The sequence below is a fragment of the Choloepus didactylus genome, chromosome 18 (assembly GCF_015220235.1).
Source record: "Choloepus didactylus isolate mChoDid1 chromosome 18, mChoDid1.pri, whole genome shotgun sequence".
NCBI lineage: Eukaryota > Metazoa > Chordata > Mammalia > Pilosa > Megalonychidae > Choloepus > Choloepus didactylus.
In genome coordinates, this window is record NC_051324.1 from 18,632,552 (window position 1) to 18,658,227 (window position 25,676).

General features: G+C 37.8%; 1 protein-coding gene and 1 pseudogene across 1 annotated transcript; both read right to left on the reverse strand.

The window, feature by feature from the left end:
- Positions 1–296: 296 nt before the first annotated feature.
- On the reverse strand, positions 297–9,872 carry LOC119514653 (annotated as a pseudogene).
- Positions 9,873–12,049: 2,177 nt separating this feature from the next.
- On the reverse strand, positions 12,050–12,979 carry LOC119514259 (olfactory receptor 1A1-like). Its single transcript, XM_037809943.1, has one exon. The coding sequence runs from the start codon at positions 12,977–12,979 to the stop codon at positions 12,050–12,052; it is 930 nt and encodes a 309-aa protein (XP_037665871.1).
- Positions 12,980–25,676: the final 12,697 nt, after the last annotated feature.

Sequence of the window (25,676 nt, forward strand, 5' to 3'; positions counted from 1 at the left end):
TCCTAATATGTAGATGTGGAAGGCAAGGCCAAGACCTTCCAAACTCTAGCCTGCTATTCAGTAGCAAACCCAGGAAGTGAATTCATAGTCCTGTGCTGATGCTCTGCTAAAAAAGCTATGACACATACAAAATAGTCATTTTAGTAAGACTGCAGACCCATCAAAGTGTTACAAGATTTCTGAGAATTGGGGTTTTCTGTCTGGAAAGATCAAACCTGGCTTCTTGGAGTGGACATCATTGGGGCTGGATTCCCAAGTGAATCCTAATTGGGGACTATGGTGTCTAATGCATGGCCTCATATTCCTTGTGAGTACCTTCTCTTGCTGAAGAGCTTCCCCAAGGCAGCTTTCTTTTCCTGGTTTCTCAGACTATAGATGAAAGGATTAAACATCGGGGTAACTGCTGCATACATCACAGTTATCACTGCATCCCTCAGGCTGTAACTGGTCAGAGGACAGAAATGTATGCCCATCACCATCCCATAATACAAAGAAACAACTGTGAGGTGCAAGCCACAGGTGGAGAAGGCTTAGAGCACCCCCTTGGTCATTGGGACCTGTAAGATGGTAGTGAATACTTGAACATAGGACATGGTGATGCATATTAATGGCATGGAGAAAACCTCATCCCCTAGGTACATCATCTTCACATTAAAGTGGATGTCAGAACAGGACAACTTAAGCAAAGTTGTAATGCCACAATAGAAATTGGCCACTTCCTTGTTGCCACAGAAGGACAGAACAGCTCTGAGAAGAGTGTGAGTGAGGGCATTGGCATTTGCAATCACCCAAGACCCAAAAACAAGCAGGAAACAAGTCCTTGGGTTCATAATTGTTGCATAATGAAGAGGGCAGCTTATGTCCATGTCCCAATCATATGCCATCACAGCTGAGATATAGCTGTCAGTGTTAGCCAAGGAAAGCATGAAATACATCTTCATGAGGCATCTCCCAAAGGTGATGGCTCTGCTGCCCAAGAGATGGCTTGTGAGCATCTTAGGGATGGTTACAGATGAGAAGAGGATGTCAACAAAGGAGACGTTGGCAAGGAAAAAGTACCTGGGGCTGTGTAGGTGAACACTGGAGCAAATGGCCAAGATGATGAGCAGATTTCCCATCAATGTGAGGAGTAGATGAAGAGGAAGAGGATGAAAGAGAAATCTTCCTGTACCTGCTGGCCACTAACTCTCCAAAGGATAAAATACAGGGTAGAGGACTGGTTTTCCTTCTTCAGCAAGAAAGGGTAGGGAAATACAGAATTATTAATGAATTTACTGCATGTAAGGAGATTATTTACCCACCACTTTTAATTCCAGTAATCAGCTTTCTCTCTCCCTGGGTCTATTAAATTCAGACTGTGGCGATATATGGGCATAAATTCCTGTTGGTTAGTGTGGCTAACTCTTAGTCATCCCTGGATACTCTTGTGTAGGAAACAAGCAATCTCTTCATCAGAGGTGTCCATTTCCTGGTTCCTGAGCTCCACCACCCAGTACATAAGTTTCAATCATTTAATGTATAATCAAATTTTCATATTTCATGTGCTATCACTTTGTTAGGCTCATGGAAAATCATAAATAAGTGATACAGTTTTTTTCATCCATTTATGGTTGAGACTATAAAACATAAGCTCAGCTCTGAAGTACATTACAACTTAATGAGAAGCCAGAGTCACACTCTAATCTTATTATTCATGAAAGGGAAATATACCATTGGGATTTTTTGAATGAAGGCTCCTGTACAAAGGATGTATCAGTAGAGGGACCAGACCTGACAATTAGGATTAATCCCACTGATCAACTGGTGTCTACACTGCCTTTGGGGAAGTTGTAAATCACAAGAACCACTCAGTTTATTTAGGTCCCAGGAAAACCTTTCCAGTGAGTGTCCTCCCTATGTATCCAGTTTCAAAGCAGGCTTTTACCATCTTTTTGTTAAGCTTTACCTCTTTTCCAAACTCTTAATCACAATGCTTTCCTCTTTGGTCTGTTTCTTCTCTTTGATTATTTCTTTTAATGGCTCATCTAACTTCGTAGTGGCTTCAACTCCTGCTTTGCCAATGACTCTCAGGTTTGTCTTTGGGCTTGATCTCTTTTTCCCATATTTTCACATATAGTCATCTTGCCAACATATATGTGAAAACACTTACTCTGCATATTCAAACTGAGTAAGGTTTTCTAAGGAGGAAAACTCTCTCTCACACACATGATTCCCCCCCTTCTCCATATATATATATAAATACATAAATATATATTCATATATTTATATATTATATTTTACCAGCTCTGGAAAAATTACTGTGAAATATTCTTTATTGTATGCACCAAGGTTTTTTAAAATTATTTTTTATTAGAGAAGTTGTAGGCTTACAGAATAATCATTCAGAAAATATAGAGTGAACCAGGAGGTCAGCACTCACTATTTGTTGATTTGAATCCAGGTATATTTCATGGTTTCCTCATGTGTGGGATCCTCACAGGCACTCACCCAGTTTATCCCTCAACTCTACATCTGATCTTGTTGGTTCATCATTTAAAAGAAATGTTATATAATTTAACATGTGTTTTTACTATCGCAGTGCTTTAGTTTGGATCGTGATCATTTTCTGGTCAATATATTGCAACGCCCTCTTAACTGCTTCACTACAAACTCCATCCTTGTTAATCCATCTTGTAATCTCAATCCATACTAATTGTGGCAGAGACTTCTACATGCTCACCCTAATGCAGGTTGGTCTTTTCTTCCTGGACTCTCAGCTACACTGCATTTCCCAGGCACCCTTGCAAGTAGGTGTGGTCATGTGTTCATGTCCTATCTATCCATTTATATGCTCTTGTTCTGGGATCCTCCACACTCTCTTTCCCCAAGCCAGCTGGATGCAAATGGCAAAGAGGCTGAATAGAACAATGGAGACACAAGGTGGAATGTGTCTGTTTTCCTCTTTCTCTATACCTTGTAGTGCCACCTAATATGAAGTACCCCTACATGGGACTTTCACAAGAGCGAGTTTCACAAGAGCAAGGTTGTAAACCTTTTATAACCTTTTTGTAAACCATTCGAACTTATGGTTGTAAAGGGGAGGCTAAACCCACCTATAATTATGCCTGGGAGTCACCTCCAGAGAACCTCTTACAAAATGTCTAAAAAATAAGGAATGGATAAATGAATTGTGTCATTTACTTATTAATCAGTTCTGAACATGGATAAAATGAATGAATGCACATGGCTGTAATTAAAAAAAAAACATAAAGAGATCAGAATAAAGCAAGTTGCTGGAAGATAAATACCATACCACATAATATATTAAATGTTAATTTATAAAATAATACACATAAATATAGAAAAAAGTATAATTATTGAGTGGATGTGTACTACCAACTTCAAGCATAGCAGTTATCAGGGTTGAGAGGGTAAAAAGTAAGATTTTGGATTGGAATGAAGAGGGTTTCATCTATATCTTTAGTATGTATTTAAAAAATCTTTTGACAAAAACATGATCAGATGTCACCTTTCTTAAACCTAGATGAGTTCTTGTATTATTCTGTTTGTCTTTGTGATGTTTAAACAATACCATAAAAAATAAATTAAATTGAACATGAAGATAACACAGGTTTGGGGGATAACTGAGTCCCGAGTATGGCCTTTAGCCAGGAGACTCAACCATGTTACACTGAGGAAAGGAGACAGAAAGCAGCTTGAAAACAGGTTAGAATAAAGAAAGTTTATTTAAACGGGGAAGAGGAATCCATGGCCCATTTTATCAGGCTAAGGGAGAAGGATGCAATAGAAGAAAGATCCAGATTTGAGTAAGCAAAATTGTAAGTGGATGAAAGTAGAGATAGAATTTAACAATCTTTTGCTACCTATATTTAGTTGTCCAGCCCACTCCCAGCTCACTATTTTGAGGGTCCCCTCTCTTTGACCCAGTGGTGATCTCCAGCATCTCAAACCCTTGTTTGCAACTCAAGTAGTCAGCCCAGTTCTAGCAGTTTTCTCTCTGCCCACCTGGTCACCCACCTTCCAACGTAACCTCAATATTAGACAATCTGTGCATACTTTCATCTCTCTCTTCCTGAGTAGCTGAGGGATGTTAGAGAATCACAAAATCTTGGAGCTAGAGTTCATGATCCTCAATTTCATTTGTCCCCAGAAGTTTCTTCTGGAATCCTGTTTCTCCCCATTATCCACCGCCATGCATCAAAAGCTTTGCCACTCACCTGAAACTCACCACAACCTTCTATATGGAAACTCTCCCAGGATCCTGGGTGTTCCTTCCCTCATCACCGAGAAACATTGTTCCAGTGAGGAAACATTTCCTTTGCATTCTCCTCTGTACATAATTTCCACAACCTCCTTCCTTCAGAAGAAATGTGCATATCTACTCCATATGCTCTCATTCTTTTTCCCTCTTTTTCTTCAGCAATCTTGCCTCATCATTTCTTTCAGTGGCTCCATTTTCTTTCTCTCCAATATCTACCTCAACCCCTTTTCCTTCCCACTAACTGATCAACATATTATAGCCTGTCTATCATTAAATGACTCTCCCCTAATCATGTAACCCTTTCTAGCTAATACCTCATTTTATATCTCGGTCCTTCCTTTTTCAGGCAGGCTTCTTCTTAAAGATGTCTTCTTACTGCCATAATTACAGTTATAAAATACAAATGGGATTTTGTCTGTCCCAAAAATTCACTCTATGGCTGCCCATCAGCTAATAGTTGAAGTTCAAACTCATTTCCATGGAGAAAATCTCAAGGACATATAGTTCTGACCATGCAGGATAAATTTACGCAAACTGTGTTAAATATCTTTATCTAGATCAGAGGTGTCAGGCAAGGGAGAAAGTGTAAAACAACCTGGAAAAGAATTCCAGGTATGTATTTTGGAAAGTTGGACCCCAGCAGGGATTTTGTATATGTACTAAGGTACTAAGAATTAATATATTGAATGTAGGTTGCAATAAACATTTTTAGTAATGGAGAAAGGAACATTTGTTTAATATAAAACCACATATCTGGACATATAAAATAAATTCTACATAAGTGACAATTCTGTCACAGGAGACAATCTGGGGCAGAAACTGATTTAAAAAAAGGACAGTAAAGAATGTAAAAATTCAAGAAAATGCAGCACCATAAAAGGAAATGTGTTTTGTATAATCAATGTAAAAAGTAAAGAAACAAAAGGATTCAGAGAAGGGGGATCTCTGAGCAGGCACATGGGATCTAGATCCACAGGGCCCATGCCAGGGTTCATCACGGGCAGGGATGATTTCAGCTGAGACTCTACAGAAAGAGGTAAAGCCTCCTTGGGTCACCAGGGAGAGGAGCACGGGGCGCAACCACATGACTTAGAAGCAGAGTGAGAGCCTTGAGTTCACTGGATGGAAGCCAGGGTCCCAGGCAATGCTCAGCCACTAAAATTCTCCTTCCTGGAAAGCATTTGTGTTCTGTTATCCCTCACATGAGTGTGATGGTACAGATGACAGTTTTGCAGGACGGAAGAGGCCAAGTGTTTCCCCTTGGCATGTGGGGGCAGCAGATAAGGTCAAAGACCTGACCTCTGAGTGATTGGAGACCACCCTGATAGTTCAAAGCAGCAGTGCATTGACAATGAATTGAACATATTTTCTAAAGGGCCATCAACAGGAACCATTGAATGTGGAGGAACCATTGAAGGTGAATACTAGGTCCTATCTAGGATGGAACAGACAGATAGACACACATAGACACAGCACACATACACATACCTGAACTTAAGTGAAGTAAAAAAGGTGAAGGTCTGTGGCCTTCACTCCTCTTCATTAAATAAGGAATTTATAGCCAGCTGTTGTAGGACCTGCTGGCAGTACTTTTAGAGTTATGTATGCTGGATGAAGGGCCAGTAGTTTATCTGTAGAGCAGATCCCTGGTCTTCTGTACTTGATGTGGCAGAAGCAGGACTGGACAGTTGGGAATGATGAGGTCTGAGATTCCCAACTTCAGGGCAGATTGGGCAGCCTTGACAGCGGGGCTGGAGCTGTCATGGAGCCTGAGGATGGGGTGAGTAGTTTCCTCTTCATGAAGCAGACTGTGCCTTAGCATAGAGGAAATTTAGAAATATTCACCTAGTTATAAAGTCTGTTGAGACACAACTCCCTGAGGTCTTCATTCAGGCCAACTCACAGTAATTGTTGGGACTCATTTTATCCTCCTCCAGTCATGCCTCAGTGATCACAGAGGCTCTTGAGAGTAATCATTCCCAGAGTTCTTTTCCAAGGTTCCTAGGAGGGTGTGTCCCCAGGGTCCAGCTCTGGAGTGACTTCCCTAGCATCTTTGTTGGAATGCTTGCTGCTCTCCTGGGCTGTTCAGTACAAACTTGGAGCCATTCTTTGGATCTCTAAGGATTTCAGTGCAGTTGAGTTCCTGGCTTGCCTTCCTGCCCAACGCTGAAAACTCTCTGGTGTTTTGTGTGTGAAAGAAAAAGAATTTTAATACATCTTTTCTTTTGAATGTTGAGGAATGTTCTGGTGGAAGTTTGCTTTCTTTTATGTAGCAGACTTATATTTAGAGATGGAAAAGTGCTCTAAACATAATGTGGTCCACTTCTTGTATGTGTTTCTTTTTATAGCAGCTTAGATAATGGTCATTGTCATATAATTTATGATGACCTGTGGCATGACCTTTCTGTTGAGGACCATGGTGAAGATTGTGAGCGGTGGTTGCATGTGAATCACATTCTGAAACTTGGTAATTTGGACATTTTTTTTACTTACTTCAAATGCAATAACAACAACATTATAATAAAATCTTCATAAAGTTTTTATGAAGGTCTTGTTACCTGCCCTGTGTTCAGAGCACTCTCCAGTTCCCAGGTGTTTCTGTTTGCTAAAGTTGCCAAAGTGCATCATAGCAGATATAGGTTGGCTTTTACAATGAGGATTTGTTACCTTACAAGCTTACAGTTACGAAGCCATGAAAACATCCAAATCCAGGCATCATCAGAAAATGCCTGGCCTCCTCTGTCAGAGGGCAAGGCACATAGCTTCTGTTGGTCTCTCCCTTCTCTTCCAGGTTTCATTGCTTCCAGCTTTTGTCTTCAGTATTGTCCTCTCTGTTTTCTGTGTCCTTGTCTCTCAGCTTCTGTGTGTGTCCTTCTGTCTCAGCTTTCCTGTGTTTCTCCCTCTATGTGTCTATTTCTCTTATAAAGGCCTCCAGTAAGATTAAGACCCACCTTGAATGAAGTGGATCACATCTTTACTTAAGATCCTCCTCACAAAAGATCCTGTTTACAATGGGTCCACACCCACAGGAATGGATCAGCTCTAAGAACATGCTCTTTTCTGAGGTCCCTAAAACATCCAAATCATCACACCAAGACAGCTCTGACCAGATATGGAAAAGCTGACAACCCATTAATGATGTTTTCTTCCTAGTAATCAGATATTTCCTTACTCAGAATTTCTTACTGCTGTCATGTTTATTTATTTTATACAAATTAGGTGTAAGGAATCATGTGAGGGTGTGGAAGAGAACTGTGAGGATAATGATGCTTTAAGTCTCAAAAATTTACAAATATTTTCTATGTACAGTGTCTACAGTTTTCATTAGTTTCTCATAGTAATTTCTGAGACCCCTCCCCAAAACTCTGAATGGTGTTAGAGGATACATCTACTTGTCTGTTGGCAAAATTGCAGGCCTGGTTATATTCCTTATTATTTGGGACACTGTAATAAAAGAAAAGACTCATAAAATCTATTTCAACATTAGGAGAAAGAACACCTCAAATACTTGGAAGAAAAACTTATACTTGAAATCAATTTTAAAAAAGGAACAGAGAATTTTGTAGAAATTATGTTTTCAATGTTCTTAATACTAAGGTAAGGAGCACTATAGTAAGTGGCATGTTTAAAAGAAACAGAAATGAACCTGAAAACAGCATAGAACAATGGATAAATAGCACAAAAAAGATTTAAATTGCCATTTTAGGTAGAATTGACATTTTAGAAAATAAATTAGTCAAGTAGTGGATGGACTTCAGAAGTCTTTCTAGAAGGAAGATTCTTCTAACATAAGCATAGTAGTAGATCCACATAGAGAAAACAGAATAGAACTAAAGCAAACATGTAAGTTAAAAATAAAAGGTAATTTGTGACTCACACTCCCTTTATCCAGTGTATGGATGGATGAGTAGAAAAATGGGGATAAAAACTAAATGAAAAATAGGGTGGGATGGGGGGATAGAGTTATTTGGGTGTTCTTTTTTACTTTTATTTTTCATTCTTATTTTTATTCTTTGTGGTGTAAGGAAAATGTTCAAAAATTGATTGGGGTGATGAATGTACAACTATATGATGGTACTGTGAATAGTTGATTGTACACCATGGGTGATTGTATGGTATGTGAATATATCTCAATAAAACTGAATTAAAATAAAAAATAAAAGGTAATATTATAGAGAATCAGAATCCTGTGATTATAAATTAAAGGCCTCACCAACTCTTGGGTATTATATTAATTGTTCCAGTTATGCAAAATACCAGAAATGGATTGGTTTTTATAAAGGGGTTTTATTTGGTTACAAAGTTACAGTTCTGCAGCTATGCAAGTGTCCAAGCCAAGGCATAAACATGAGTACACCTTCACTGGAGAAAATACATTGGCATCTGGAAAACCTCTGTTAGCTGGGAAGGCACGTGGCTTGCTTGCTCCCTGGTTGTGTTTCAAAATGGCATTCTCCAAGATGTCTTTAGGCTTAGCTTCTTGGGGCAAACTCTGGGCTAATGTCTTCAAAGAGTCAGAAAAAGTCTGCTTTCAATGGCCATCTCCAAAACGTCTAAGCTGCAGCACTGAGCTCCTTCTGTCTGAGCTCTTATAGGGCACCAGTGATTTAATTAAGACCCATGCTGAATGTGTGGGGCCACAACTCCATGGAAGTAATCTAATTAGAGTTATCACCTACAGTTGGGTGGGACACATCTCCAAGGAAACAACCTTATTCAAAGGTGCCAACACAATCAAGACTAAATACATCTGCCCCCACAAGATTGCATTAAAGAACATGGCATTTTGGGAGACATAATACATACATCGATACTGGCACATTAATGAAAATATCCATAGTGTATCCTAGTGATATTATATTTTAATGAGAGGTATAACATTATTTAAGAATAAAAATTTCTATGATAGAGAATAATAGATTATCTTGAGAGAATTAGACATTCACATTGGTCAGCAATACACCCTACAAAACACCAAAAGTTACACAACAATGAAGAATTATCATAGTTTTAAAAGAGAAATTTCTCAACTCAAAGTTTGATTTCCAGGTAGAGCATTCATTCATGTTTTAAATATGTTTACACCGTAAGTGAAAAACCTGAAAGTATTTGCTAACAAAAACATTTATTATAACAATTATAATAATTGTGAATAATGTATATTTCACATCTTGGAATGAGTTAATACAATGATTCTGAGGACTGGGAATGAATGTGTTTTTGTTTTTATTAGGCTTTTTATCACCTACGAATGTTCCCAGAAAGTGTATAATTTTGGTATTTACTTTTAAAGAGGATACCGACAATCCTATTTGGGACTTACATTTGTTAAACCTAAATTTATGTTTCTAAGATTCAACCAACTTGTTGCACATTTGAGGTCATCCTGATAAAGGGATTTCTCTGCTGCTTAGAGTGATTGGCCTCAGTTACCAAGGGAAATGCATGTACTGCACAGGGGTCTGGATCTCCAGGGATTCTCTGGGGTGATCTTAGCATTTCCATGTTCAATAGCAAAGATTAATAGATTCTTCCACATCCAAAATTTAAAAAGGCTTACCACCAAAGACTCCAGCTCCTCAGGAATGAATGTTTGGTTCACCTCAGTCATTCTGTTGTCACCACTTTTTGCTTTTTTTCCCAATTTTAGTGCAGTTATAACCTCTGGGTTACCTCAGCATCTCTTTTTTTCTCTTTCAGTCTTTTAGTACCTGTGTGTCCAATTCCTGTGTTAAATCTTCTTTGTTTAAAAATACCTGGTGAGATTTCTGTTTACTGACTGGACTCTAACTGACATACAAGCTTTTTAATCTTTTTAATATTCAGCTGATCCTGGAACATTGCTACATGAAGTAAATTAAATTAAATTAAATTAAAGAGTTAAAAAATTACTTCAATAGCGTGTGTTAGGCAAAATCAAAGGAAGATAGCTAAGGCAAACAATGAGTTGACATAAAAGAGTAATGATTTTTATTTGCAGTAAAGATTATATACATACTCATAAATTCTTTTTATTATAGAAAATTTACTAGGTGAGGACTACTCTCCTCTTCTAACTTTAAGGTACAGAGAAGAATGGTGTGAGATTGATTCAGAAGTTAAGTGATACTGAGTTTTCTGAAACAGCTATATTCCTCAGTTCTTCTTTTATACTAACCTCTTTGGTACTTTTTTCTCTCTATGGGAAATATATTATTTGGCCTTCTTGAGTTCACCCATGCAGCATAGTTAATCTTTGTTAATTATTTAGGCATAAATTGTAGGATCCATTTATTTATTTAACCCAAACTTATTGAGTCACTACTGTATGCAAGCACTGTTCTAAGTGTACATCAGTGAAAAAAACCGGTCTCAAACCTCAAGTTCTCTTGAGGAAAACAAGGCAACAGATAGACTAATGTAATTTTTTCTTTGACCAACCTTAAACATGCTTACATGAAATGTCCTTATTCCTTCCATCACTGAGTGATCCACTCACTTAGAATCATATTCATTCATAACAATCCTCTATTTGCTCAAAAAGGAGATAACTGTGATTGTTCTTATCTGTGGTGTTCAGGGTCTCAGAAAACATTAAAAGGCAAACATAATCATCTCTCAGCATCCATGGACAAATTCTTGGCCATGTCAACTATCTATTGAAAATAGTAACTTTCTGTATTTATTGTCAGTTTGAATTAGTAAATAACTTTTAGTCTGATCTAGGAAACTCTCAATTTATTTCTTCAAACATTATTTGATTTCAAAAGATGAGAGATAAACAATCACTTATAAGTTATTGATATTTTGAAACACAATTTATAATTTTCACATGCATAGATTCAGATGATAGGTAGTAGAGTTCCTGTAGGGAGTGTTTATTTATCTGTTGGATAAACAGTCTGTTGTTGGGAAATATTATCTCCATAATCCAGACTGATAGCTAGAATCAAAGCCTCAGGTCCTCTGGATTGTGTTGGAGAAACATGGTCATGTATTATCCGATAATTCTTTATTTCTCATTTTGAACCCAAAATTCTTTTAATTCAGTTTTATTTCATGATATAATTGAAACCAATAGTGTCATAACACTATTATTTTAAAATGCAATGCCTATTGATGTGTGTTATTCTAGTAAGATTTTATAGAGTATCTTATGAGGCTTAGAGATTGTCTAGTTTAATTAACTATAGAGTAAGATCAAAAATATCTCCTGAGGTCTGTTCCTTTAAGATTTCAATGGTTGGGTAGATAATGCCCAGTGTAATTAAGTCTGATTACCATTAAATTATATTTTGGGGTCTGCTATTATCATCCATAAATCCCACTTTCCACTAATAATTACTGGATGCATTGAAAGAGGTACAGAGATGCATTAAGACACCTCCTGCCCTGAAAGCTTTCAAACATAGAAGAGTTGATACAATTTTATAGTCCAGTGTAATGGACATTTGAATAGTGATTTATAGCCTCAAAGCACAAGCCAATGTTATCTTTTTAACCCCCTGACACAAGAAGAGTAGATAATTTTATTCCTAATATGTAGATACAGGAGACTTTCCAAACTCTACCCTGGTATTTAGTAGCAGAACTGGAACATAAAATCATCATTACTATGCAGCCACTCTGCCAAAGAAACAAAAATGCATAGAAAGTGGTCATTTCAATAAGACTGCAGACTCTTCAAACCATTACAAGATTTCTCAGATGGAGAATTTTCTGGTTGGAAAGTTCCAACTGGCTTATTGGAGTGTATGATATTGCATCCTAACTGGGGACTGTGGTGTCTAATGCATGACCTCACATTCCTTATGAGGACTTTCTCTTGCTGAAAAGCTTCCCCAAGGCAGCCTTCATGTCCTGGTTTCTCAGACTATAGATGAAAGGATTTAACATCGGGGTCACTGCCACATACATAACAGTTATCACTGCATCCTTTGGGCTGTAACTGGTCAGAGGGCGGAAATACATGCCCATCACCGTCCCGTAATACAAAGAAACAACTGTGAGGTGAGAACCACAGGTGGAGAAGGCTTTGAGCATACCCTTGGTGGATGGAACATGTAAGACAGTGGAAAAGACCTGAACATACGAGATGATGATGCATATTATTGGCAAGGAGAAAACCCCAACCCCTAGGTACATCATCTTCACATTAAAATGGATGTCAGAGCAGGACAACATGAACAAACTGCTAAGATCACAGTAGAAGTTGGCCACTTCCTTGTTGCCACAGAAGGACAGGCCAGCTGTGAGTATACCATGGGGTAGGGCATTGGCATTTGCAATCATCCAAGACCCAAGAACAAGCAGGAAACAAGTTCTTGGGTTCATAATTGTTGTGTAATGAAGTGGGTGGCTGATGGCCACAGCCCGATCATACGCCATCACAGCTAAGATGTAGCTGTCAGTGTTAGCCAAGGAAATCATGAAATACATCTGGGTGAGGCATCCCCCAAAGGAGATGGCTCTGCTGCCCAAGAGATGGTTTGTGAGCATCTTAGGGATGGTAACAGATGAGAAGAGGATGTCAACAAAGGAGAGGTGGGCAAGGAAAAAGTACATGGGGTTGTGTAGGTGAACATCAGATTGAATGGCCAAGATGATGAGCAGGTTTCCCATCACTGTGATGGGGTAGATGAAGAGGAAGAGGATGAAGAAGAAATTTTCCTGTGCCTGCTGGTCACTAACACCCAGGAGGAGGAAATACAAGGTAGAGGACTGGTTTTCCTTCTTCATGGTTCCTTCAGCATGAAAGTGGAAGGAAATCTAGAATTAGTGAATTTATTGCATGTAATGAGATTAGTTGCCTACCACTTTCAACTCCAGTAATCAGCTTTCTCTTTCTTCTGGTTTACTAAATCCAGACCAAGACAATATAGGAGGGTAATATCACTGATGGTCAGTGCGACTGACTGTCAGTCACCCCTGGACATTGATGTATAGGAAATAATCACTCTGTTCATGAGGGGTGCTCCTTGTTTGGTGCCCCAGCACCACCCCCCAAAACACCTAAGTTTAAATCATTTAATGTATAATCAAATTTTCATATTCCATGTGTTATCACTTTGTTAAGCTCATGGAAAAATCATAAGTGGTGATAACTACAGTTTATTCATCCATTTAATTGTTAAGACTATAAAACTTAGTCTCAACTATCAAGTACATTATAACTTAATGTAGAAGCCAGAACCATACTCTTTTACATTATACATGGAAGAAAAGTACGTTCTTGGGATTCTTCAATCAAACTCTCCTGTGCAATGGATGTGTCAGTAGAGGGCCAGTCCTGGCAATTAGGATTTGGCCCACTGATCAAAGTCAAATTAAGTCAGAGCCCAGGAGGCAACTGCCATTGGGAGATTGTAAATCACAGGAACCATTTGGTTTATTTAGGTCCCAGTAAAACCAGCCCAGTGAGTGTCCTCCCCATGTGTCCCAGTTTCAAAGCAGACTTTCACAGTCTCTTTGATAAGCTTTATCTCTTTTCCAAAATCTTAATCACAATGCTTTTCTGCTTGGTCTGTTTCTTCTCTTTGATTATGTCTTTTGGTGACTCATTTAAGTTCATAGTATGTTCAACTCCTGCTTTGCCAATGACTCTTTGATCTGTCTTCCCCATATTTTCACATTTGGTCATTATGCCAACACATATAATGAATCCCCTTACTCTGCTTCTCTGCATACTCAAACTAAGAAAAAAATGTTCTGAGTAGAAAAGTTATATATATACTTACCAACCCCAGAAAAATTACTGTGAAATATTGTTCATTGTATTCACCAAGGATTTTTTAAATTATTTTTTATTAGAGACATTAGAGGTTTACAGAATAATCACTCAGAATATACAGAGTGGACCAACAGGTCAGCATTCACTATTTATAACCTGATTTGAATCCAAGTCTATTTCTGGTTTCCCCACTTGTGGGAAGCTCACAGTCACTCACTCAGTTTAATAGTTAAGACTATAAAAAAAGGCTAAAAAATAGGTAAGACTATTTTTTACTTAAGACTGTTTTTTAGTTAAGGCAAAAAATAGCTAAGACTAGTAATACTTAATATGTAAGTCTATTTTTTAGTTAAGACTAAAAAAAATTTAAGACTATATCCTTTAACTTTACATCTGATCTTGTTCAGTATTCATTTATAAGAAATCTTATATAATTTGACATGTGTGTTTACTACCTTAGTGCCTTAACTTAGACCGTCATAATTTTCTAGTCAATATCCTGTAATGCCCTTTTAACTGCTTTACTACAGGCTCCCTTCTTGTTGATGGGTCTTGTAACATCAGTGCATATTATCTGTGGTAGAGACTTCTACCTGCTCACCCTAATGCAGGTTGTTCTTTTCTCCCTGTACGCTCAGCCACACTGCACTTCCCAGGCACCCTTGCAGTGAGGTGTGGTCAAATGTTCTAGTTCTATCTATCCATTGACATGCTCCTGTTCTGGGCTCCTCCATACTCTCTTTCCCCTTCTTCCTGCTAGATACAAATGGCAGAGACACTGAGTAAGAGGATGGAGACACGTGGTAGAATGTGACTATGTTCCACTTTCTCCACATCGTGGAGTGACAACTACAATGAAGAACAGCTACTTGGGGCTTTTACAGAGGAAAGAAATAAACCTTTTTATTTCTCTTTTAATTATTGTTTTTACTTTTATTCATTTTATCATTTTTGTTTATTTTTAAAATATTTTAAAACAACCCTCTCCCTTGCATACTCTTTATCACATAAACATTGGAAAGGAAAATCCAAAATGGATAAAATTCACACAAAATATGCTTGTATGCAAAAAAATCCAAGGACATCTTAACTAAAGTAACAGATTGCAACAAAATTAGGGGATATAAATTAAAATTAAAGAAATCAATACTGTACTGATATTAAGAAAAAGTTAGAAAATGTAGTTTTAAGGAAGATCACCATTGATAATAACATGATAATTCTATTGAGTCCAAAAGCAATCTCACAAGGAGTCTAAGACTGGTATCCAAAAGTTATGCAATTTTAGTAATGGTTAAAAAAAACTATATAAATGAGAGATATGTAATTTTAATGATTAGAAAGATCAATGTGGTAAAATGTCAATTCTCCTTTAATCAATCTATGAATTCTTGCAATCCCAAACAAAAAACCACGTTTCTTATAAATGTGGAATGAAACCAACTGATACTAAAACACTAAAATTAGTGTAGGAGAATAGAGAGCCAAGAAGAGCAGAGACAATTTGAGGAGAAAGAATAAGGAGGGAAGAACTGTCCTTTCAAATACTGAAGTGTATCCCTAGGACTTTAGCTGTAATAATTCAAACAGTGGAGTAGGACAGCTGTAGGGACTGACAACTGCCCCATGTAACAGACTAGAGAGCCCACCACAGACCAGTAGAAGTCAGTATATGAAAGGCTTTGGTTTTGTAATAGGCAGGGGTAGGATGGACTAAGCAGTAACGTGATGGGAATACTGGGTACCCACAGATAAATACAGAAAAACAATTTCTAATTGTTTCTTGTGAAAAGAAAAGTTTCAAAAATTTTAAAGGATAACATATTTATAGTACCAGGGTAGGAATTGATTTCTTCACACCAACACAAATGTGCAAATCATAACAGAAAATATTGCACTATTTAATTACTTTAAAATAAAAAACATTTGTATGAAAAAGATACCACAAAGAAGACTAAAAGACAAGGAACAGACTGTTAAGAAGTATTTGCTACGCATCATCCAATAAAAGATTTATATTTGGAATACATTATGTCCTATACAGTAATAAGAAAAAGACCAAAACCAAGCAGGAACAATTGAGCAAAGACTTGAAGAGGCAAGTGACAGGAGAAGAAACTGGTAAGGCCAATAATTTAAACTACAGATGTTAAATCTCATCAGACATGAGAGAAATGCAAATTAAAACAAATTCAATTTAACATCCTTCACCTTGGAACACGTGTAAATGTCTGCAAATTTCTAGTATAAGGGAGAAAGTGGAAAAATGGAAAATTAAGTGCCCTACTTATGGGACTCTGAATTAGTAGAACCACTTTGAAAACAATTAGGCAATCTGTCATTAAGCTGAAAATCCATGCACCTCTGACCCAGCAATTTCACTTCTAGATTAGACCCTACAGAAACTCTAGAACGTGTTGTTAGGTGTATTTCACAAGGATGTGTACCATCATATACAATTGTTATAAAGCGTTCAACAAGTAAGGAAAGGATAAATAAATTGTCATGTAATTATTAATGATTTCTCAACAGGGTTAAAATGAATGAATACACATGGATAAATTTAAAAAGTATAATGTAATGGAAATGAAGCAAGTTGCTGGAAGAAAAATACCATATCACATAATATATGTAAATGTTCATATTTAAAATAATACACACATATGTAGTAAAAGTGAAATTCTTGAATGGGTGTATACTATTAACTTCAGGATAGCAGTTATCTCAGGGTTGAGAGGAAAAGTACGATGTGGATTGCAACAAAGAGGGTCTCAACTATATCTTTAGTATTTACTTTAAAAATCTTTTGGTGCAGACATGATCAAATGTCACCTTTCTTAAATTAGATAATGAGTTCTTGCTATGGTATTCTCTTTAACTTTCTTTCTCTTTTTCTTTCCTTCTCTTTTTCATTTCTGTTTTAATAATATAATTAAAAGAACTTCAATTGAACATAAAGGTTTCACGGTTGGGGGATAACTGAGTCCAGAGTGTGCCCTTGAGCCAGGAGACTCAATCATGTTACACTGAGGAAAGGAGATAGAGGGTGGCTTGTAAACAGGTTAGAAAAAATAGGAATTTATTTACACTGGTAAGAGGGATCCAAGGGCCTTTATATCAAGTGAAGAGGGAAAGATGCAATGGAAGAAAGATTCTGATTAGAGGAAGCAAGATAGTAAGTGGATGGGAGTAGGGATAGAATTTAACAATCTTTTGCTACCTTTATTTAGTTTTCCAGGCCACTCCTTCCAGCTCATTATTTTGAGGGCCCTCTCTCTGATTCAGTGATGATCTACAGCATCTGAAACTCTTTGTTTGCAGCTCAGGTAGTCAGCCCACTTCTGGCAGTTTTCTCTCTCCCCATCTGGTCATCCACCTTCCAAGATAAGACAAGCTGTGCATACTTTCATTACCCTGTTTCTGGGTAGCTGAGGGATGTCAGAGAAATCACACAAACTTGGGGCTAGAATTCATGATCCTCAATTCCATTTAGACCCAGAAATTTCTTAGGCAATACTACTTCTCCTCATTATCCACCACCATGCATCAAAAGGTTTGCCACTTACCTGAAACTCACCACAAGCCTCTACAAGGAAACTCCCAGGAACCTGGGTATCCCTTCCCTTGTCACTGAAAAACATTATTCCAATGAGGGAGGTAATTCTTACAACCTCCTTCCTTCAGAGAAAAGTGTATATCTACCCAATATGCTCTCATTCCTGTTCCCTCTGTTTCTTCAGCAATTTTGCTCCATCATTTCTCTCAGTGGTTCCATTTTCTTTCCCTGCAATATCCACCTCAACTCCTTTTGCTTCCCATTAACCAATCAACATAGTATAGCCTGCCAATCATTAAATGAGTCTTCCCTAATTGAGTATCCTTTTTTAGCTACCACTCCAAATCTTATATTGGTCCTTCCTGTTTCAGGCAGGCTTCTTCTTAGAGATCCCTGCTTACTGCCATAATTAGAGTTGTAAATGCAAATTGGATTCTGTTTGTCCCTTAAAATCACTCCTTGTCTGCCAATCAGACAATATCTGAGGTCCAAATTCATTAGCATGGAGAAAATTTCAAGGACAAAGAGTTCCAGATGATGAAGGGTAAATTTAGGCAAAAATGAGTTATATATCTTTATCAAGAGCAAAAGAGTCAGGCAAGTGAGCCAGGAGAAACCAGCCTGGAAAAAAATTTCAGGTGTATATTTTGGAGAGTTTTGAACCGCAGCAAGAAGTCTGTACATGTTTCATCAGGCACTAAGAATAAAATAGTGGATGTGAGGTGCACAAATGATTTCTGGTAATGGAGAAATGAACATTTGTTTACTGTAAACCCACATATTTGGACATATAAAATAAATTCTTTATGAGTATGGCAATCCTTGGATTGATAATCTGGTGCACAAACTGATTAATAAAAAAGTCAGCAAAAAATGTAAGAAAAAGAAGGACCATAAAAGGAGAAGCATTAATGTAATCAGTGTAGGAAGGAAACACAAAAGGGACTCAGAGAAGGGGGTTTCTGAGCACAGGCACGTGGGATGGAGATCCACAGTGTCCATGTCAGGCAGGGTTCATCATGGGCAGGGATGATTTCAGCTGTGACTCTGCAAAAAGGGGTAAAAGAACCCTGGGCCACCAAGGAGAGGAGCAGGGGCTCAGCCACATGATGTAGAGGCAGAGTGAAAGCCTTGAGTTCACTGGATGGACCCAGAGTCCCAGGTGATGCTCAGCTACTAAAATTCTCCTTCCTGGAAATCATTTGTGTTCTCTTATCCCTCACATGAGTATGGTGGTGCAGAGGTCAGTTTTTCATGGACAGAAGAGGCCAAGTGTTTCCCTTTGGCTTGTGGGGGCAGCAGACAAGGCCAATGAGCTGACCTCTGAGTGACTGGATAGTTCAACTGGACAGAATGACAGTTCAAAGCAGGAGTGCATTGAAAATGAAGTAACATACTTTCTGAAGGGCTTGTCAACCAGCACCATTGAATGTGGAGTGGAAGATGGCTACTATGTCCTCTCTAAGATGACACACACACACACACACACACACACACACACACACACACACACACACACAATGCACATAACTCAGGGCTGTCAAATATATAAAATATTGCTTCAGGCATTGGCACCTAGGACAAAGATAACCTAACCAGAAATACCCCTTCATGGTCCTGTTTTCATAAACAAGAACACCAGAAGAATTGTCAGATAAGATCTACAGGCTTGTTTGCAGTGTTCTTTTGTTCATTATTTTCTTGGCTGTTGCAGGATTGTGTAAGCTGAAGGGAAATCCACAAGGCCAGACAGTGGAGGGGCACATAGATGGAGGAGGGTTCTCTCCCCACTCTCTTGTTTTACCTCCATGTCTGAATTTTGAGAACTTGGGTTCTATAGTCATGCTAAGACTTGAATTCTTAGCATTGACATTATCTCTACTGGTGACTTTATGTAATTTATTTCACCATGTTTTCATCAGATAAAATGACATAAGAACTCTACTTACCTCTTGTGAGTTTTGTCAGAGTCAAAGGAGATAAGGTATGTCATGCAATTGCTGGTATGGAGTAATTGCCAGTTAAACCCGGCTATCCCCTAATACTGCTGTCATAAAACTATTTTCTCCAATGCCCACAATTCCTACAAGGTGAGTCTCTGCTGAGCTCAGATGAAGTCAAAAGTTTCCAGACCCTTGGCTTTCAATCCTCTTCTACAAATAACAACTTTACAGCCAACTAGTGTAGTACCTGATGGCAGGACTTTTGGGATAGGTATGCTGGATGAATGGCTAGTAGTTGGCCTAGAGAGTGGATCCTGGTCTCCTCTTTTTGATGGGGCTGAAGCAGGAATGAAAGATTCCCAATCACAGGACAGACCAGGTAGCCTGCATAGTGGGGCTGGAGTTGTTGTGGAGCCTGAGGATGGGGAGTATAGTTTCCACCTCATGAAACAGACTGTGCCTTAGCATAGAGGAAATTTGGAAATATTCATCTGGTTATAAAGTCTTTTGGGACACAACTCTCTGAGGTCTTCATTCAGGCCAAGTCACAGTAATTTTGGGGGCTCATTTTCATCCTCCTTCAGTTGGGCCTCTGGGATCACAGAGGCTCTTGGGAGTAATCATTCTCAGAATTCTTTTCTAAGGTTCCTAGGAGAGTGTGTCCCCAGGGTCCAAGCTCTGGGGTGACCTCTGTAGGATCTTTGTTTGAATGTTGGCCCCTCTCCTGGTCTGTTCAGCAAAAACTTGGCATCATTCTTCAGCTCTCCAAGGATTTTGTTGCAAACGAGCTCCTGGCCTTCCTTCCTGCTCATGCTGAAACCTTTCTGGTGTTTTGTGTGGCAAAAAAAATAATTTTAATTCACCTTTTCTTAGGATCTGTCTTAATGAGGGTTAGTGTAGGAGTTATATTTCTTTTATATATTGGGCTAATAGTAGAGATCTTAAATTTTTAGATACTCAGAGATAGAAAGGCCCTAGATGTTATGTGGTCCACTTTTTGTATGTTTCATTTTGATTCCAGCCTAGAATAATGGTCATTGTCCTATAATTTATGTGACCTGTGGCAGAGAGTTCATGATGTTTCTGTAGAGGATCATAGTGAAGACTGTGAGCTGTCCTTACATGTGAATCACACTCTGACATTTAGTAATTTGGACAGTTTTTTTTTTTTTTTTTTTTTTTACTTATCTGTAAAACTGTAATGGCAACAGCAACACTAACATTATAATAAAATGTTCATAAAGTTGTTATTCAAATCAAATGAAATAAGATCTGAAAAGTTCTTGAGTCAGATCCTGGACCATATTTGCTTTGTTTTGAATGTCACTTAGGTAATGTTAATTGTTATCTCACTGCCTCTTATACTACATTTAATTTATTGGATGAGTCTCCACAATCTTCTTTGAGACTAAACACACTGTATATGTTGGAGCTTTTGTTAACTTCTATTTTCCTCTCAGTAAGTTCCAGGTTGGGCCTATGGGTCCTGTTGTTACCTGCCCTGTGTTCAGAGCAGTCTCTGGTTTCCCAGTGTTTCAGTTTGCTAAATTTGCCAAAGTGTATCATAGCAGAAAAGGTTGGCTTTTAAGATGAGTATTTGTTAACTTACAAGCTTACAGTTCTGAAGCTGTGAAGTGTCCAAATCCAGGTGTCATCAGGCAATACCTGGCCTACTGGTTCACATGGGAAGCCACATGGTGTCTACTGGTCTCTCCCTTCTCTTTTGGGTTTTGTTGATTCTGTCTTCTGGCTTCAGTAGGTTCCTCTCTGTTTTCTGTGACTTTCTCTCTCAGTTTCTGTGCCTGTCCTTCTGTGTCTTTCACTCTCTTATAAAGGTCTCCATTAAGATTAAGACCCATCATGAATGAAGTGGGTCACATCTTAAGATCCTACTCACCAAAGACCCTACATACACTGGATCCAGACCCACAAGAATGGATCAGCTCTAAAAATACACTGTTTCATCAGGTCCATAAAACGTCCAAACCATCACACCAGTACAGCTCTGTCCAGACACAGAAAGGATGACAGCCCATGAAAGATGTTTTCTTCCTAGTAATCAGATATTTTCTTGCTCAGAATTTCTACTGTCATGTTTATTGAATATAAATTAGGTGTAAGGAATCATGTGAGGGTTAGAAGGGAACTGTGAGGAGAATGATGCTTTAACTCTCAAAATTTTAGAAATACATTCTATGTACAGTGACTACAGTGCTCACTAGCATCTCATATAATCTCTGAGACCCCTCCCCAAAAGGACAAAAATTCTGAATGGTGAAAGAGGATCCAATTACTCCTCTGTTGGTGAATTCCAGGTCTGGTTATATTCCTTGTCATTTGTCACATTTTATTAAAAGAAATGACTTATGAAATCTTTTCCCATATGAAGAGAAAGAATACTTTAAGTACTTGGAAGAAAAACTTATACTTCAAAGCAATTTTCAAAAGGGAACAAAATTTTTTGTAGAAACAATCATTTTAGTGTTCTTAATATTAAGGAAGCACTATACTCAGGACACAGAAGAAAATGAAATGAACCTGAAAACAGCCTAGAGCAATGAATAAATAGCACACAAAAAAAAGATTTAAATTGGCATTTTAGGTAGAATTGACATTTCAGAAAATAAATTAGCAATGTAGTGGATGGTCTTCAGAAATCTTTCTAGAAGGAAGACTCAAGGACAAAAAGTTTAAAACAAAGGAAAAGTCACGTATTAGAGAAAATGAGGGTCTAACATAAAAGTAATAGTAGTTCCACATAGAGACACCGGAAGAGAACTAAAGCAAAAATTTAAGTTAAAACAAAAGATAATGTGCTAGAGAATCAGAATCCTGGGCTTGTAAATTAAAGGTCTAACCAACTCTGGAGTATATTAATGAAAATATCCATAGTGGTATCCTGATGATATTTGGTATTTTAATGAGAGGAATAACATTATTTAAGAATAAAATTTTCAATGATTGAGAATACCAAATTATCTGAAGAGAAAGTTCACATTGGCTTCAACAATTCACCCCCCAAAAACACTGAAAGTTACAAAACAATGAAGAATCATCATAGAATTAAGAGATAAATTTCTCAATTCAAAATTCTGTTCCCAGCTAGATCATTCATGTTGTAAATATGTTTATAAAATTAAATGAAAAACCTGACAATTATTTCTTTAAAAAGCATTTTATTATGACAATTATAGTAATCATGAATAATCTGTATTTCAAATCTTGCAATGAGTTAATACAATGAATTTGAAGACGGAATGAATGTGCTGTTGTTTTTATGCACTTTTCATTACATCTGAATATTCCATGAAAGTGCATGTTTGTGTGTGTGTGTGTGTGTGTGTGTGTGTGTGTGTGTGTGTGTGTGTGGTTTATAATGCTTTAAAGAGGGTATCTACAATACTATTTAAGATTTAAAATTTTAAAACCTATATTTATGTTTCTAAGATGCAGTCACATTTACACATCTTGAAGGTCATCCAGATAAAGCGATTTCTCTGCTGCTCAGAGAGGTTAGCCTCAGTTACCAAGGGAAATGTATGTTCTGCACATGGGTCTGGATGTCCAGGGATTCTCTGGGGGTGATCTTAGTATTTCCATGTTCAATAGAAAAAATTTATAGATGCTTCCACATCCAAAATTTAAAAAGGCTTAACACAGAGGACCCCACCTCCTTGGGAATGAATGTTTGGTTCACCTCAGTGGTTCTGGTGTCACCACCTTTTCCCCTTTGCTCCACAATCTTAGTGGAACTGACTTCTTCCTACAGTTATAACCCCTGGGTTACCTCAGCATCACTTTTTTTCTCTTTCAGTCTTTTAGTACCTGTGTGTCCAATTCTTATATGAAATGTTCTTTGCTTAAAAATATCTGGTGGGATTTCTGTTTCCTGACTGGGCTCTTAACTAAAATACAAGCTATTTCATCTTTTTTAATATTTCACTGATCATAGGACATTGCTGTATGAAGTAAATTACATTAAAGTGTTAAAAATTGCCTCAGGATTGTGTGTTAGGCAGAGTTAAGGGAAGATAGCTAAGGCAAATGATGATTGAGTCAATATAAAGGAACAATTATTTTTGTTTGCAGTTAAGATTGTAAACATACTCATAAATAAATTCTTTTTATTATAGAAAGTGTAGTAGTTGAAGACAACTCTCCTTTTCTAACTTTTGGGTACACAGGGTAATATGTGAGATTAATTCAGAAGTTAAGAGGTATTGAATTTTCTAAAGAATCTATATTTCCTCAGGTCTTCTTTTATAGTACTTATTATTTCACTATGGGAAATATATTATTTGGTCTTCTTGAGTTTACCCAAACAGCAAAGTTAATCTTTGTTAATTATTTAGGCATAAATTTAAGGATTCATTGACTTGTTTATCATGAATTTCTGGAATAACAATCGTATGCCAACACTGTTTAAATGTATGTCAGTGAACAAAACAGACCTCAAACTTCATATTCACTTGAGGAAAGCCAAGCAACAGATTAATGTAATATTTTCTTTGATCAACCTTAAACATCCTTACATGAAACACCTTTATTCCCTCCATCAGGTGGTGATCCACTCACATAGAATCATATTCATTTGCAACAATCCTTTTGCTTTTTTTTATCTTCATTTTATTGAGATATATTCACATACCATGCAGTCATACAAAACAAATTGTACTTTCGATTCTTTACAGTACCATTACATAGTTGTACATTCATCACCTAAATCAATCCCTGACACCTTCATTAGCACACACACAAAAATAACAAGAATAATAATTAGAGTGAAAAAGAGCAATTGAAGTAAAAAAGAACACTGGGTACCTTTGTCTGTTTGTTTCCTTCCCCTATTTTTCTACTCATCCATCCATAGACTAGACAAAGTGGAGTGTGGTCCTTATGGCTTTCCCAATCCCATTGTCACCCCTCATAAGCTACATTTTTATACAACTGTCTTCGAGATTCATGGGTTCTGGGTTGTAGTTTGATAGTTTCAGGTATCCACCACCAGCTACCCCAATTCTTTAGAACCTAAAAAGGGTTGTCTAAAGTGTGCGTAAGAGTGCCCACCAGAGTGACCTCTCAGCTCCTTTTGGAATCTCTCTGCTACTGAAGCTTATTTCATTTCCTTTCACATACCCCTTTTGGTCAAGAAGATGTTTTCCGTCCCATGATGCTGGGTCTACATTCCTCCCCGGGAGTCATATTCCACGTCGCCAGGGAGATTCACTCCCCTGGGTGTCTGATCCCACGTTGGGGGGAGGGCAGTGATTTCACCTTTCAAGTTGGCTTAGCCAGAGAGAGAGGGCCACATCTGAGCAACAAAGAGGCATTCGGGAGGAGGCTCTTAGGCACAACCATAGGGAGGCCTAGCCTCTCCTTTGCAGCAACCATCTTCCCAAGGGTAAAACCTATGGTAGAGGGCTCAACCCATCAAACCACCAGTCCCCTATGTCTGTGGTCATGTTAGCAACCATGGAGGTGGGGTAGGCGAATACCCCTGCATTCTCCACAGGCTCCTCAAGGGGGCACTACATCTTTTTTTTTTCCCTTGTTTTTCTTTTTTTTTTTTTTAACTTTCCCTTCTTTTTAAAATCAACTGTATGAAAAAAAAAGTTAAAAAGAAAACAAACATGCAATAAAAGAACATTTCAAAGAGACCATAACAAGGGGGTAAGAAAAAGACAACTAACCTAAGATAACTGCTTAACTTCCAACATGTTCCTACTTTACCCCAAGAAAGTTACATAATATAGCAACATTTCTGTGAACTTGTTCCTACTATCCATCAGAAATTAACAGACCATAGTCATTCCTGGGCATCCCCAGAACGTTAAATAGGTTATCTGTTCTTGGATTATTGTTCCCCCTTCCTTAATTGCTCTCTATTGCTAGTTCCCCTACATTCTACATTATAAACCATTTGTTTTACATTTTTCAAAGTTCACATTAGTGGCAGCATATAATATTTCTCTTTTTGTGCCTGGCTTATTTCGCTCAGCATTATGTCTTCAAGGTTCATCCACATTGTCATATGTTTCACGAGATCGTTCCTTCTTACTGCCGCGTAGTAGTCCATCATGTGTATATACCACATTTTATTTATCCACTCATCTGTTGAAGGACATTTGGGTTGTTTCCATCTCTTGGCAATTGTGAATAACGCTGCTATGAACATTGGCGTGCAGATATCTGTTCGTGTCACTGCTT

Excerpts from the sequence above, each read along its gene's own strand:
- LOC119514259 (XM_037809943.1), bottom strand. The coding sequence starts at position 12,979 with ATGAAGAAGGAAAACCAGTCCTCTACCTTGTATTTCCTCCTCCTGGGT.